Source organism: Castor canadensis, chromosome 1 (assembly GCF_047511655.1).
Source record: "Castor canadensis chromosome 1, mCasCan1.hap1v2, whole genome shotgun sequence".
Taxonomy (NCBI): Eukaryota; Metazoa; Chordata; class Mammalia; order Rodentia; family Castoridae; genus Castor; species Castor canadensis.
The window spans coordinates 53274724-53289669 of record NC_133386.1 but is presented as its reverse complement, the minus strand read 5'-3'; the positions used below and the strand labels follow the sequence as shown (position 1 = coordinate 53289669).

Genomic DNA, 14946 nt, shown 5'->3' with positions numbered 1-14946 from the left:
GGTGATTGAACTCCCAGCAAGCTACCATTTGAGCCACATTCCCAGTCCCCAATCCTTTTAGTTTGTTTTCAGATAGGGTCTCATGGTTTTGCTTGGCTGGCCTCAAACCTTGGTCCTCTTACTTCTGCCTCCTGAGTAGCTGGGATTATAGTCCAGCTTGTTCTTGAGATAAGGTCTTGCTTTGGCCTGGCTGGCCTTATACCACAATCCTCCTATTTCTTCCTCCTGCACAGTAGCTGGGATTATAGCTGTGTACCATGATGCCCTGTCCTAATAACTCTTTAAACTTCCATGTGTGATTGACTCCTTATTGGCTGATGACTGATATAGAACTGGTACCAGGAATGGGGTGTTTCCAGGGGACAGACCCATGAAGATAGGAAGTGGGGATTTGTTTGGCTGCACCCTTCGAATAGGCTCAGATCATTGGATCTTATGTTAATGCCTACAAAGTCACTTACAGCAGAGGTCTTATTAATCCAGTTGACAAAACAATGTTCTGAGGGTATCTGATGGCTACGTTTCCCAGCTACTCCACTGCTTGCTCAATGAATCCAGGAATGTGGCCATAGAGGCAGGGATAGATTCTAGGTATGGGCTCAACAAGGACTTCCCCTTTTCCAAAGCTGACATCCACTACTATCAAGTCCCAAGTCTACACAGAACTGAGACAGATCCTCAGGTTGCAGTACAGTATCATCCCTATGGGGTTCAACTGCCAGGTTAACTGCATTAGGTATCTTCTGGGGGGACAATACTGGGATTTGAACTCAGAGCCTTCTGCTAGCTAAGCACTCTATCATTTGAACCATGTCCCCACACTTTTTTGCTTTAGTATATTTTTCGGAGAGTCTTGAGCTGGAGACACTGATCAAGCAGTACAGTGCCTGCTTACAAAGCAGGTGCTGACTCAAACCCCACCACCACCACACAAAAAAAAACAACAAACAAAAAAATCCCAATTCAACAGGATCTCATGTTTTTGCCTGGGCCAGCTTTAGGACCAAGATCTTTCTACCTGTGGGTCCTACATAGCTGGGATTACAGCTGTTTGTTGAGATGGGGGTCTTGCTAACTTTTTTGCCCAGGCAGGCCTCAACCCTCAGTTCACCCAATCTCCACCTCTCAAGTAGCTAGGATTAGAGGCATGAGCCACTGCTCCTGGTAGTACCAATTTAAACATTCCACAACATACAAATGTACTGAAGCATCACATGTACCCCACTGATATGTAAAGTTCTATTTTGATGTACGGTAAAAATAATTTTAAAACAAGCCTAGGATAACTAAGAGAAACAATAACATGCATCTGTTGTGGCAATAAATTGTTGAACACCTTACTGGGATTAAAAAAAAAAAACTTACAGAATGCTAAAATAAAAACCCACACGATGGCTGGGTGCCAGTGGCTCACTCCTATAATCCTAACACTCAGGAAGCAGAGATCAGGACGACTATAGTTCTGATAAATAGTTCGTGAGACCCTATCTCTGAAAAATCCATCACAAAAAAATTGCTGGAGTGGCTCAAGCAGTAACAGTACTCGCCTAGCAAGCGTGAGACCCTGAGTTCAAGACCCAGTAATGCAAAAAAAAAAAAAAAACACATCATGTATTTTCTAAATGTACATATAGTTACATGTATACAAATTGTTAAAGAGGGGTTACCTCTAAAAAGTGGAAGGCAAGGAGAAGAGATTAGGAAATGGTCAAAGCAGACTTACATTTTATCTGTAACACTTCAAAAGAAGTTAACATGTATTTATGTGTTGTTCGATAATTGAAAACTGAAACTAAAATTCCAATTTTGAACTTTTTCTTCAGGTCAAGATGAAGTGAGACTATAGTCTTTCTGGTTTTTTTGCAGTACTTGGTTTTGGACTCAGAGCCTCACACTTGTTAGGCAGACACTGTACTACTTGAGCCACTCCACCAGTCTGAGACTCTATTCCCAAACAACTAAGAAACAGGACAAGATCCATGAAAGAGTGGTTTTCAGTATACTGGATATTAGATGAAGTGATCACTGAGAGAAAATTCAGCTTCTGGCCTTGAATTTCTAGGTCATGACACAGGGCAGGGGAACCAGGCAGAGCAGAGGCCCTCCCAAGAGGCAGGGGAACTAAAGAAAAAGGGAGATGAAGGCAGCTAGAATTCCCATGGTAGAGGCCAAAGACGGCAGAGTTGAAGCAACAGAAGTTTGCAGAGGGGTTTCTTGAGTATTCAGCAAGGAAAGATCAACATCTGAGGAAATTACCCAAGACAAAAGTTCAGCAAGCAGGCTGGGATCATATGAGGTTGGCGCTCCCAGGAGGCTGGGATCTATCTTGAAGCTCACAATGGAGGGGGCACTAGATGCAGAAGGGACTTGCTCAGTGCTACAGAGCAATCAGTTCCACAAATGCTGCTCTGTTGTTGTCCCACAAAGCTTCAGAGATCCAAAAGGATGAAAACTGTCTTCAGGTAACTTAACTATGTCTCAGAAAAATGTTCAAGAATCTCTCTAGAAACATGGTATCCAGTGCCCAAAAAAACAAAATTTATACCAGGCATCCAACAGAATTTACCAAGAATGCAACAAAGAAAATATGACCTATACTGGGCAGAAAAACCAATCAACAGAAACTACCCCAGAACTTAGCATTAGCAGATATGGACATTACACATTATTCTAAAACTAAAAAAAAAATTACAGAACAATTTACTATATAGACATGAGATAAAAACATCTCAAATGAACTATAAGATCAGAAATGAAAAAACATACTGCATGACATTAACAGATTAGACATACCAGAAGAAAACATTACTGAACTTAAAGACAGTAATAGAAATGATCTAGTATGAAACAGAAAAAAAGATTTTTAAAAAGAACAGGGTACCACAATGGGCTGTAGGTCAACTTCTAGCAGCCTCCTATGTAACTGAAATCCCCAATAGGGAAAAGGGATGAACAGAAGGGGGAAAAGAAGAAAACTGTGAATAATGGCTGGAAAATTTCCAAACACAAAAACTAATCCAAGCAGCTCAATGAACCCCAAGCACACACACACAAAAAACCCCACACCCCTGTACATAATTAATTGTACTCAAATCCAGTCAAAAAGAAAAAGAGACACATTTAAGAGAACAAAAGACAGATAGCAGATCAGTATTAAGAAACAATGCACAGGACACTGGTGGCTCATGTCTGTAATCCTAGTTATTTAGGAGGCTGAGATCCATACATAGGATATTGGTTCAAGGCCAGCCCAGGCAAATACTTGATGAGACCCCCATCTCCAAAATTACCAGAGCAAAATGGACTGGAGGTATAGCTCAAGTGGTAGAGAGCCTGCTTTGTAAGCCTGAAGCCCTGAGTTTAAACCCCAGTCTCACCAAAACAAAGACATAATGCAAGTGAAGAGACAATGGACCAAAATTCAAGTACTGAAAGCAAGTATGTCAGCACTGCATTCTATTGCAAAGAAAATCTTTCAAAAACAAAGGCAGTTTAAGAACAGATCATGTGTAAAAACAGAATGGCTCTTGAATTTCAAACAAAATACAAATAAAAAAAAAAACACGAGTAAATGTAGAAACTATTAAAAAAAAAAAAAAGCCAAAAGAATTCAATAGCTGTACCAACAAGTAACAAACCTTTCCAAGTAAAAATACTGAACGTGCTACTGGATGTTCTAAGGAAGAAAAATGCCAATCACAAGAGCCACTTTCGAAATAACGAAGAGCACAGGAAATGCTACCTACGGGGCTAAATATACAGAACCTCTTACCATCATCTACAAAACCTCTTCTAGCCTCTATTCTTATCAGAATAGCAATGTCTCTACAATGTTTTAGGGAGTCCTTAAGCTTGGCGTAAGTTTTATAATTATCAAACTCGACCATATGTAAGTATAATACAAAAGCAAAGGTTCGTAATTTCTTAGACGAACTTTTAGCTTGCAGGGGAGTACTGATTAACGTTTTTAGTTTTGTTTAACTGGCATGTGAACTCACGGCCTCACACTTGCTGGGCAGGCACTCTATCACCAACTCCTGAACAACCGCAATACAGCTCAAGTGATTTAATATATTATTTTGCCCATGTGGCCCAACAGAACCAGATTTCATGTCCCAGCATGTGGCTTGATAGTAGATGGCTCTAAACAGGAGCCCATTTTTACTTAAAATGCACATTGAACTACTCTAAACTGAAAAGGCAGGCAGTCACAAACAAGCCTAAATTCTTGGCAAACTTGAGTTTGATTTCTATTAACTTATGTAAGATCAACTGGCATGTGACTCCCATCTTCCATCATTTCTAAGCCCCATTAATTCATACTTCAGTGACTATCTGCTGGCTTAGAGGAGCAATAAAAACAGAATACACCCCCATGGACTGATAGGGTAAATCCAATAGCTTTAAATTTCACAACCAAAATGCAACAACACACTTCAGTCAATAAGGAGACTAATTCAATAAACATGTAGATTTATTTTTAAATCAGTTTTGGTACATGATACAGATTGGTTTTGCAGTTTTTATGAACTAAAATAGAAATCTCTAAGTACAGCAGTATCTGCCTGTGCAACAAATTATCTGTAAGGGAAAACAAGGTATGTGATAGAACTACATCTGCATGAACAAATCAGATGAAAAATCTGAAAGTTTCTAATATATCTTCTGGATTAAAAAACCCAAAAATTATTAATGGCTTAAGATACTACACTACTAAATTAAAGGTGGGGAGAAGTGTCAAAAGAGGCTGTGAGTTCTGTTGCAAAGGCTCATCTGTAGACTTGCGGAATCTAACTTCCTATTATGTTAGAGCAGTGCTCAAAATTACAGAATTACGGTTACATTTTCACAAAATCTGCTACGTGTTGACAAATGCATGGCAAGGAATTCACATCCAAGTAAATGACAATTACACCACCGTAGCTATCTGTCACCTTGTGAGGAATGGATATATTCAAATGTATATTTTCAAATGAAATCTTATAGCACTCACTAAAAACTAACAGCCCTGGCACCGTAATAAATTTTGTGAGGTACCTAGAATATTACTAATGGAAACACAAAATTGTGAGGTAAACCTATCTTTCCCCAAAAACCTTTGAAGCCAGAGATTTTAAACAATTAAGGCACTTGAAAACATTAGGTGTATGTACAAATGTGCAAGTAAAACAAACATTAACTGTACCAGAAAGTGACAAAGAAACACTAACTCTTCACTTTAAGAACCTTAATAATCAGCTAAGTACAAGGAATTTCAGTTTATGAAATGAACCAAAGCACTCTGTAATTTCCTACTATAAAATATTAAAAACCATGTGCTAAACTCAGCTACTCAAGGCTAAAGAAACTAAAACAAAAAAAACAGAAAATGACCTTGAAAAGCAAAAGCCCATTTCCAAGTAAAGTCTCTGAATCCAATATGTCAAAGGCAAGGGAGAAGTAACCCTCTAAAACTTAATAAAAAAAAAAAGAAATTTAAAAAATCATACTTTGAGAAGCTCTAGAAACAAATGTATTCATGATTAGACTATGGAAATATCAAAAAAGAGAAAGCAGTGTTCATCCAGGGCAATCATGAAAACCCTAATCTGATCAAAATCCTTAGATTTGTGGGTCTTCTGAAATTTCCTGGGTCATATTTGCTGCCTGAAAACTTAAAAATGATTGTTTCACTTAAAGAAGGGTGGAGGCCTGGTTCAAGTGGTATTGCGCTCACCTCACTAGAGTAAGGCCCTGAGTTCAAACTCATACCACCAAAAAAAAAGGCTAGTAAATGAATTTCCTTCTTGTCTCAGGAAAGACGCTACTTTTTAGGAAAGCTTGGTAGAAATCTTTTCAAGGTATAACAGTACTAGGATATTTTTATGAATAAAAAGAAAACTAAATCAATTTTATCTCTATTATTTTTAACTGCCCTAAGAAAAATGTTGGGAGGCTCACGAGGGCTTTCAGCTTTATATAATATTCTTTAGCTTAAGTTTCTCAGCTGAGAAAAAGGAGTTGCATTTTTAATTAAATATTAATAGTATGGTATCTAAAACATCAACAGTTACATCCTCACACCAACCTTCACCTTTCTTATGTGAGAGAACAAAGCACATCTACCTTACGTTGCGGACTTCCTTTCAGTCTGTCTTTTAAGGCACTGTTCTGTATTTTCTCAATGATAACAAGTGCATGAACAATAACCTGTTACATATTATTGGTTTGTATCCTTTCCACTCATTTTGTTAAATCTGGAATGTAATTCCCTGTGTGGCATCTTATTTCTAATGTAGAAAAAAATAACTTATCAGGCACAAAATTTTACTTTAGGATACAGTTTAGTACTAAATTAATAAATTTATTACACTTTTGAAATGATAGCCAAAAATCCACCTAGACTGATGCTCATGCGGCACACTTCTCAATTCTGGTCACTAAATTACATCGTGAGTTAGGATAAAAGTAATGCAGTTTTCAGGCTTTAAGATGACTAAATTTAAACTGCCAACAGTCAGGAGGTTGTCTGCACAGAACATCATTTTCCATCACTTAAAGTTACATTTGGCATGTCAAAAAAAGAAACAATCCCACAGCAGCAGCCATTGAAAATAAAAGAAGACAGCCACAAGGATTCATGCAGAATATTTTAAATATTCCTGTTGAGCAAAATGGTTTTTAACTAATTTTTCTTCAAGGCCAATGCTCCAAAATATCCTATATGCATCCTTTGTAAATTTAAAGATCCTGAAATAGCGTCTTCCACGTGGGACTTCTTGAAAGGTATTATTTTGGTTTCGATGAGTTACACAAATGAATCGCCAGTCCTCATTAACTTAATGGCTCTCTTTACAGAGTGTGGTAATTTCGTTCTTTAGATTTGCAGAATTTATAGAGAAAGAAAATTACAGCCTGCACACCCAAGACAAGGACAATTCCTCCAATGAAACTGGCTGCATCAAAGGTAGACTTCCGTGCAGGTTGTGAGGTCGGAGTCAAAGTGGTATTTGTCGTACCTGTCGTATGATAAAAGAGATCAGGAATCCTTAATAAATCTCATGATTCTCTCATAATTTCAAGACCCACCTAAGCATCTATTTGCCATGTGTTAAATCCTAGAAGTATTTCCTCTTGTCTTTCCTGCTAGAATTTATCCCTAATTGAGGAAGATAACCATTTATCAATCTCATTCTTCATCCTGTTCAGAGGTAACAAGTGCTAAATGTTACTATAATGCTTCAAACATGAAAACAGAAAAGGATTTTCTGGTGTCTAAATTGTACCCTCGGAATATATCAAGAACTTTTAAAATACACAATAATTTTCTTAGACTATATGTTTTTGGTTAATTGCTAGAGTAAATATTATTTGTGTTCAATTCATGACATTTAGGTTTTACTAGATATTAACATAAGGTAATAAAAATTCAGTTGCACATATTCAAATTACAACGCATCCGTAAGTATCTGCAGTTTATAATTTCACAAGCAAAATAACTCATAATTAAAAAGCATCTTATTAAAAGCATCTTAAATAGTACTCTGTAAGTTAATTTTGCATAGTGAGAAACTATTACCAAGTCATTAACAACAACAACAACAAAAAAACCATGAAAATTTGGACCAGATGCTGGAGACTCACACCTGTAATCCTAGCTACTTGAGAGTAGAGATCAGGAAGACTGTGATTGCAGTCTGGGGAAATAGCATTTCATCATACTGAAAACAAAGTTCAATTTTTTTACAATAAAATATCCAACAAAAACTGGTTCTGATGGCTGTATGGGCCATCTAGGGGTGTAGCTCAGTGACAGAATGCTTGCTTAGTATGCATAAGGCCCTGGGCTCAATCCTTATCACCAAAAACCTAAACCAAACCATACCAAAATAAATTACAAGTGTTTTGTATTCCTTTTTTAGAAGACAGCTTCGCTGAAACTGGGTACAAGCACAAAGCCACAGGAATCACAAAATGTAAGAGACTCCTCAGCATCAAAACAGCAGCTTAAGAAATGGTTGAAAAAAATGATGATGTGCACATCTGGTAGTGATCTTGGCTTTTTAGACTTCTCTCAATAAAATGGATACCATTATCTTCACTCAAATTGCCATGGCCTAATACAGCATACCATGAGTCACTTAAAGTAACTGGTAATAACACATCAGAATTCACATCTAAATTGCACTGAAAATGTTTTAGAACTAAAATGTCATGTCAAATGTCATTATACACCATAAAACTCAGAAGAGGACTCTTAGTAGGGCTACCCTTATTGTTTAAACAGCTTACTACTGTATTGATCCTAAATTATAAAAGATGAGTTTCAGTCCTAAATTCATGAATCAAACTGGAGCCTGATGGCAGAAATAGTAAAAGGCAACTCTGCAGACCTCCAAGTCACTGTTAGTCAATTACCTGATGTGACGACTGTTGTGGAAGCTGTAGAAGGTGAAGGCAGAGTTGTGGTTTTAGCTAGAATGGAAACAAAATGTATTTTAAAACCTTAAGTCTCTACCTTCCAGTTATCTAACCTCTGTTTTTTTAAAAACAATGCTATCAACTTCAACATGAGTAAAGAAGCCAAAGTTCAGTTAATGGCTCACTAAAAGATCTACATACCCAAGAACACTAGCATTTAAATGTATTTTAAATGTTCAGTCATCCTAAGATCCTATGTATTTTAAGATCTACATATATATTTAAGTAAAAAAATCTATGTATACATCTGGATGAAGTTTGCAAAAAAATATAAGAGAAGGGTAAGAATACGTAGGAGAGGAAATTACAGGTTCTTTCTAATTTTGCTTCTAAAACAACAGCTATTAAGTGACAGTGTTAAGAAAGAAACAACACAACTTAGTATTTCTTATGTGGGTATCAAGATTTGCTTGTCTTTATCTTCTTCACTTGCTCTATTAGGGGAACTCCAAACTACTAATACCAGTAGTCAAAAGAAAAGACCTTAGAGATAAATTTACAAATTGCTATTTCCTTAATAGTCAAATGACCAAAGAGCAACTGATTTCAAAATTTGCTGGAGCATTTAACAAAGGTTTCATTAATATGGTACTGCTAAAGTTTGAGTTCACTTTTTTGGAAAGTTAGGAGGGCACTCTAGGCAAGGGGCTGGCTGAGTGTTCCTTATCATGTCCCAGGAAACAACTAGGTTAGTCAGGCTTCAATATCATGATTTGATTACCATACTGGGCAGCTAGGGATAACTGTAGGGGAGGGGAAGATGACAAAGATTAATTACATGAAGCTCCCATTTTTATGGAAAATGTAAGCTGCTATACATGTTTTTCCACTATTTCCGAAAAAAAGGATTCAACAACTAAAGAACTTGGCAGCAAATATTCCCTTCTGTCTGCAATGTGTAAATGGAATGTAAGGCATTTTGGAATTTTCTTAGACAATAAGGCTCTTAAATATGTAACTCTTTGGTACCAGCAATTCCAGTGTTTGGCACCAAGAAGGTATAAATCTCACATCTTCTGATTCTCTGAGATCGAGATTGTATCCTGCTACTAACACGGAAATGACATTTCTATGATAAATATTTTGAGTATTCCAAATCTGATTCTTACACATTATATACATTTACTGAAATATCATGCTAGGTGCCGGTGGCTCATGCCTATAATCCTAGCTACTCAGGAAGCAGAAATCAGGAGGATCGAGGTTTGAAGCCATGCCAGGCAAGTAGTTAGGGAGACCCTATCTTGAAAATACCCAAAATAAAAAGGGCTGGCAAAGTGGCTCAAGTGATAGAATGCCTGCCTAGCAGTACTGGGAAAAAAAAAAATTGTATTCTACAAATATGTACTATTATGTGTCAAGTGAAAAACAAAAATGGGACATAAACTGAATAGACTGCAAAATGATACACTTAACCCTTAAGACAGGAAAGAATGCCAAATAACTGCTGAGGAAGCACAGAAATGAAGTCATCTTTTATCATATTATCTTCAAAACAATCAAAACAAAAGCTCCAACAGGAATAAGCACCTCCCAAATTCCACCAATATAAGGATATTCTGTACTTTACCAGGAATTATACACTAAGAATGGCCTTTAGGGCAGCTTTAAGGCAAAAATTACTGAAAAGTAGAAGTATAAAGACCAGGACTCTCGTACAGGCAAACTGTCCACATTCTAAGTTATTCCAATTTTTACAGAACCAAGCTTACAGTCTCTCTCTGTACTAGACACAACCTCACTGTACTCTCAGATCTCCACATGCACTGGTCACCCTGCTGAATATGGGAGGTCTTCCCATATATTATCAGTGTCATTGCAGTCAATCAGCATCTCCCCTAAGCTGTTACCACATCTGCTATACCATCTAAAACACACACCTTTCTATGAATTCCCCAACACACTGTGTTTACTGACTTCATTATCCCTATAGGAAGAAAAATGCTGGCTTACTTTTGTCCCTATATCCTCAACATCTAGCCTAGAACTTGTACGGGATTAGATGCAATTAGTATTGATAAATTATAAGTATCCACTTTTCCTACTGAACTGGTAGACTGAAGACTTAAGGGTATGGTGGTAAACTTCCCAGTTGTTGAAATCAAAATAATAAATTCTTCTGAAAAACAATCAATATTGAGCCTTAACTAATCATGCCCTCTGACCTAGAAATTGTCTCAATCACTCTTATCAAAGATAATAAATAATATTCCCTTTAAGATGTTCACTGCATGGAGAATCAGATGGCCTAATTATCTAACCAAAAACACAGTGAGTGATGTGTACTATCATCTTACAGTAAGTGGAAAATACAAAGATACATGAGCATTATCATCTAGCTTCATAAAACATATTCTTACTTATGTATACTCACAGGAAAGACCAAAAGAAATTAATCACTTTAAACATTTTGGTGTACTGATACATGATGGGAACTATAATTTCCTTTGGGCTCAATGCACAAAGTATAGCAAATATGCTAAAATTCACTGAATGTGAAATACTGGATTTGTGTCACTGTCACAAATGTAAATATTTACCTAATTATTGTGGTTCAAGACTAGAGTCTTTACTAATCTTTATACTAACAACCTTTAGGTATATAATTACTAAGAAATTATTTATCAAGAAGGCTTAAAAAATCCTGAAAGATGGTAGAACAGTTAATCCACCTGAATTACCTGTAGAATTGGTTGGCACAGGAGTGGGAGTAGGCACTGTTTAAAAAAAAAAAAAAAAAAAAAAAAAAAGATATACATCAAAGTTATTGAAAACGTCATGATGTATAACATGCTCCCAATCATTTAAGCACTGCTTTCACAATTTTTATAATGCAAGTTCTGCCCTCGAATTAGACAGTGGCTCCCACCACCTTCTTTGAAATGAAATAACCAAGTTGTAACACCTCCCTTCCCCCAGGAAACACATTTTTAGCCTCCCTTGCAGCTAAGTAGCCAGGAGTACCTTCTAGCATCCCTTAAAGTTGATTCGGATCTCTCCCATTTTCCCTTTTCCTTTCTCGCTGGCAAGAAAAATCAACATGGCTGAAACCGAGCACCCACCTTAGAGAGTCAAGGTCAAAGCTATTTTGGGCAGAATGAAAACATAAAATGGTTGTAAAGCTGCCACTCTAGACCTTTAGCTGCACTTTAATGCAGACTTCTTTACATAAAGTAGTCCATCGTTCAAATCATTGTTAGTTTGAGGGGAGATTATGTCATTCACAGCCAAAATTAATTCCTACTGGTACAACAAGAAATAAGCAGCATTATTCAATTTTTGTTTAAACTGATGTTTTAAAAAAATGTTTTAGGCTAGAAGCACAGCTCAAGCAGCAGAGTGCTTGCCTAGCAAGTGTGAGGGCCTGGTTCAATTCCGAGTACCACAAAGTTTTAGTTACTCAAGTGATAGGACCCCTGCCCAGCAAGCATGAGGCCCTGAGTTCAAACTCTACTACTGCCAAAAAAAATTTAAAAGCCCACAAACTCACACTTGAATGGGTAAAGCCCTACCAAAATTAATGTCAAAGGTAGTCCTCGTCAAAAGTTATTGACACATAAAAGTCTTTTACTCTATTCAATTATTATCTATGTGCCAAATTAGGAGCTTAATTTTCCCATTAATTTATAATCTAGATAAATTTAAAAATTTAAAAATTTTAAATTTAAAAATAATTTATAAATTTATAATTTATAAACTAGAAAAATTAGATATTTTACCTAGAAATTTTAACAATTTACAGAGCCAAGAGTAAAGGCCAAAGACTAACCAAGTTCCTCAAAGTACAACAGATAGATGAATGCAGCAGCTTATTTAACCGTAACACAAAATGGCGAAGACTAAGGCGGGACAATTGTCAGTACCATAGCCCAGAATGTGCCAGAACAAGGATGTCCAGGCCAGTCAAATGCAAATAAGGTCAGGGTCTACACTCCACTGGATTCCTGGAAAAGTCTGTTTTGTGTGTGTTGCTATATAGCATCCCACCGTGTATAACTAAATCAAGTTTCAAACTAGCCTTTTATCAATATGAATATAATATTCATATCCAAATTTTGAACATTAGAATTATAGCAATGCTTCACAACAAGCACTGAAACACAGCTTTGAGGCAATGATCTTCTTCACCCTCCCATGGTCACTTTCCCCAGCAGCCAATGGCAAGCTTACCAGAACAAAAGTCAGTGCTGTTCACCATGGTACAATTACTAACTTCTGGATTATGTGTACAGTAGGTCTTATCTGCTGTGGAAAAAACAGCACCAATTACTCATATATACCCTTTGATTTTGCTACTAAGCTCCAAAAGAGCTAAGAAAAAAAAATCAAATCCCAATGAATTATGATATGACCTCTATAAAATGAAGGAAGGCAGTCAGAGATGCACAGAAAGAGGAGTCAGTAATAAAGACACAGTGAACAGAGGTGCCCTGTAGCACCTATGCTCCATCATCTTCCTGCTTTAGTTATCTATACTCTTTATAGCTTCCCTGAGTAGGCAGACATAGAGTAAGGGGAGAGCCTTCCACAACAAATTTTAAAGTAGAGCACTCAGGCTCCGAAACTTGGCAACTAGTACATACTGCCATCTATGGGGGCGGTATACCCTAAAATACTATTTTATGACCTAAGTGGTATCTGTAGAATATACCTATATAGTAAGTTATTTTAACTCCAAATTAATACCTTAGTTTTAAAGAGCTATCTGAGCTTTATATAATTTCTAGAACTATTAAGTTCTAGAAACTTAATAGTTTTTAGAACTATTAAGTTCCTTAACGCAGAGAAACTAAAGCAGATACCTTAAAGCAACTGAGGCCAATAGGAAAAGGGGAACAGGTACTAGAGAAAAGGTTAGATCAAAAAGAATTAACCTAGAAGGTAACACCCACGCACAGGAAATCAATGTGAGTCAATGCCCTGTATAGCTATCCTTATCTCAACCAGCAAAAACCCTTGTTCCTTCCTATTATTGCTTATGCTCTCTCTACAACAAAATTAGAAATAAGGGAAAAATAGTTTCTGCTGGGTATTGAGGGGGGGGGAGAGGGAGGGGGCGGAGTGGGTGGTAAGGGAGGGGGTGGGGGCAGTGGGGAGAAATGAACCAATCCTTGTATGCACATATGAATAATAAAAGAAAAATGAAAAAAAAAAAAAGGAATGTGTAATAAAACTAATAATTTTGCTGATTAAAAAAAATACAACCACCTTACATTAAGAGAAAACAATGACTTAATACTGTGATATCATAACTAACAAAAATCTTTCATTTCAATGTATTTCCACTTTAGCTCTTTATCCTTCAAGTGTCCATGAAGTTAATTTATTTTAAAACTTAACAGAAGAACAGAAAAGGGTCAACTTTCTTCTTTCCACCCTTTCCCACCATATGTAAACATCCAAAAAGTTTCATATGGTCTGGTTTCCTTTTAATTTCATTTTGCTGAACACATAAATGACTCAGTTTTCAGAGAATAATTTTAACTTTCTTTCATAGCTAATTTTAGCATTTTAGTGTACTTTAATCCTTACAAAGATCTAAAGTCTCTATTACTTTAAAAGCTTTTAAGCCTTAACTGTCAAGTGTAAGAAATCTAAAAAGGGGAGAGGAGTTAAGCCATTGGCATTTTAAAATACTAAACTTGCAAAATAAACAATGCATACTATCCCAAATGTTCCACAGAAATTTCCAAATGTTCAAGAACATACTGTAGCATTAGAGAAATACTAAACAGTTTTTTCTCAAAATTACAGCAACCCCAAAGTTTCTTACCTTCTTTACATTCTATCCAAATGCAGGTAGTATTGGCAATGCTAGCGTTAACACAGGAAACGCAGCTGCTGTGGTTTTCACAGGTTTCTAGAGGAAAATGTGTGAAATTGATGAATTGGTATCTTATTTGAATTTATTCTATTTTTTAAACAATAACCATTAGATACAATATCAGAATAATTCAGAGGAATGGTAAATAACACCTCCTAGGAAATTCCAATTATTACAAACGATAAAGCCATAAGTAAACTGAAGAGAAACAAGTAGGCATGCTCAGTACCTTTAGGTACCTATCTAACAATCCTTTGTCATAGGGCAAATATTTGAAAGATACCCACAGATGGGGTTTCTTGAGACATTTTAAAGCACTCCTAAAATATAACAATACTGGGGAAAAGACTGTAGGACCAATGCTACATATGGGGAAATCACTGACTCTTGCTGCCGCAGATGAGGTGCAAGGATTTTAATACAGCCGGGCGCAAGTGGCTCACACCTGCAATCCTTGCTACTCAAGGAGGCAGAGATCAGAAGGATCACAGTTCGAAGCCAGTCGGACAAACAGCTCTCAAGACCCTATCTCGAAAATACCCATTCACAAAAAGGGCTGGGGGTGGCTCAAGACGAAGGCCCTGAATCCAACAGCACCCCCAAAAACAGAATTTTAATTGTAATGAAGATTAGAGGTTATATCCGAACTCTGATGCTGCCAT

General features: G+C 36.8%; 1 protein-coding gene across 1 annotated transcript in view; it reads left to right on the top strand.

The window, feature by feature from the left end:
• LOC109694757 (uncharacterized) overlaps nt 1-8173 on the top strand; it is a 191067-nt gene extending 182894 nt beyond the window's left edge. The window contains exon 48 of the mRNA XM_074066695.1: nt 7902-8173. Within this exon, the coding sequence (XP_073922796.1) occupies nt 7902 (1 nt within the window). The 3' untranslated portion in view covers nt 7903-8173. The remainder of the gene's footprint in view (nt 1-7901) is intronic.
• Nucleotides 8174-14946: the final 6773 nt, after the last annotated feature.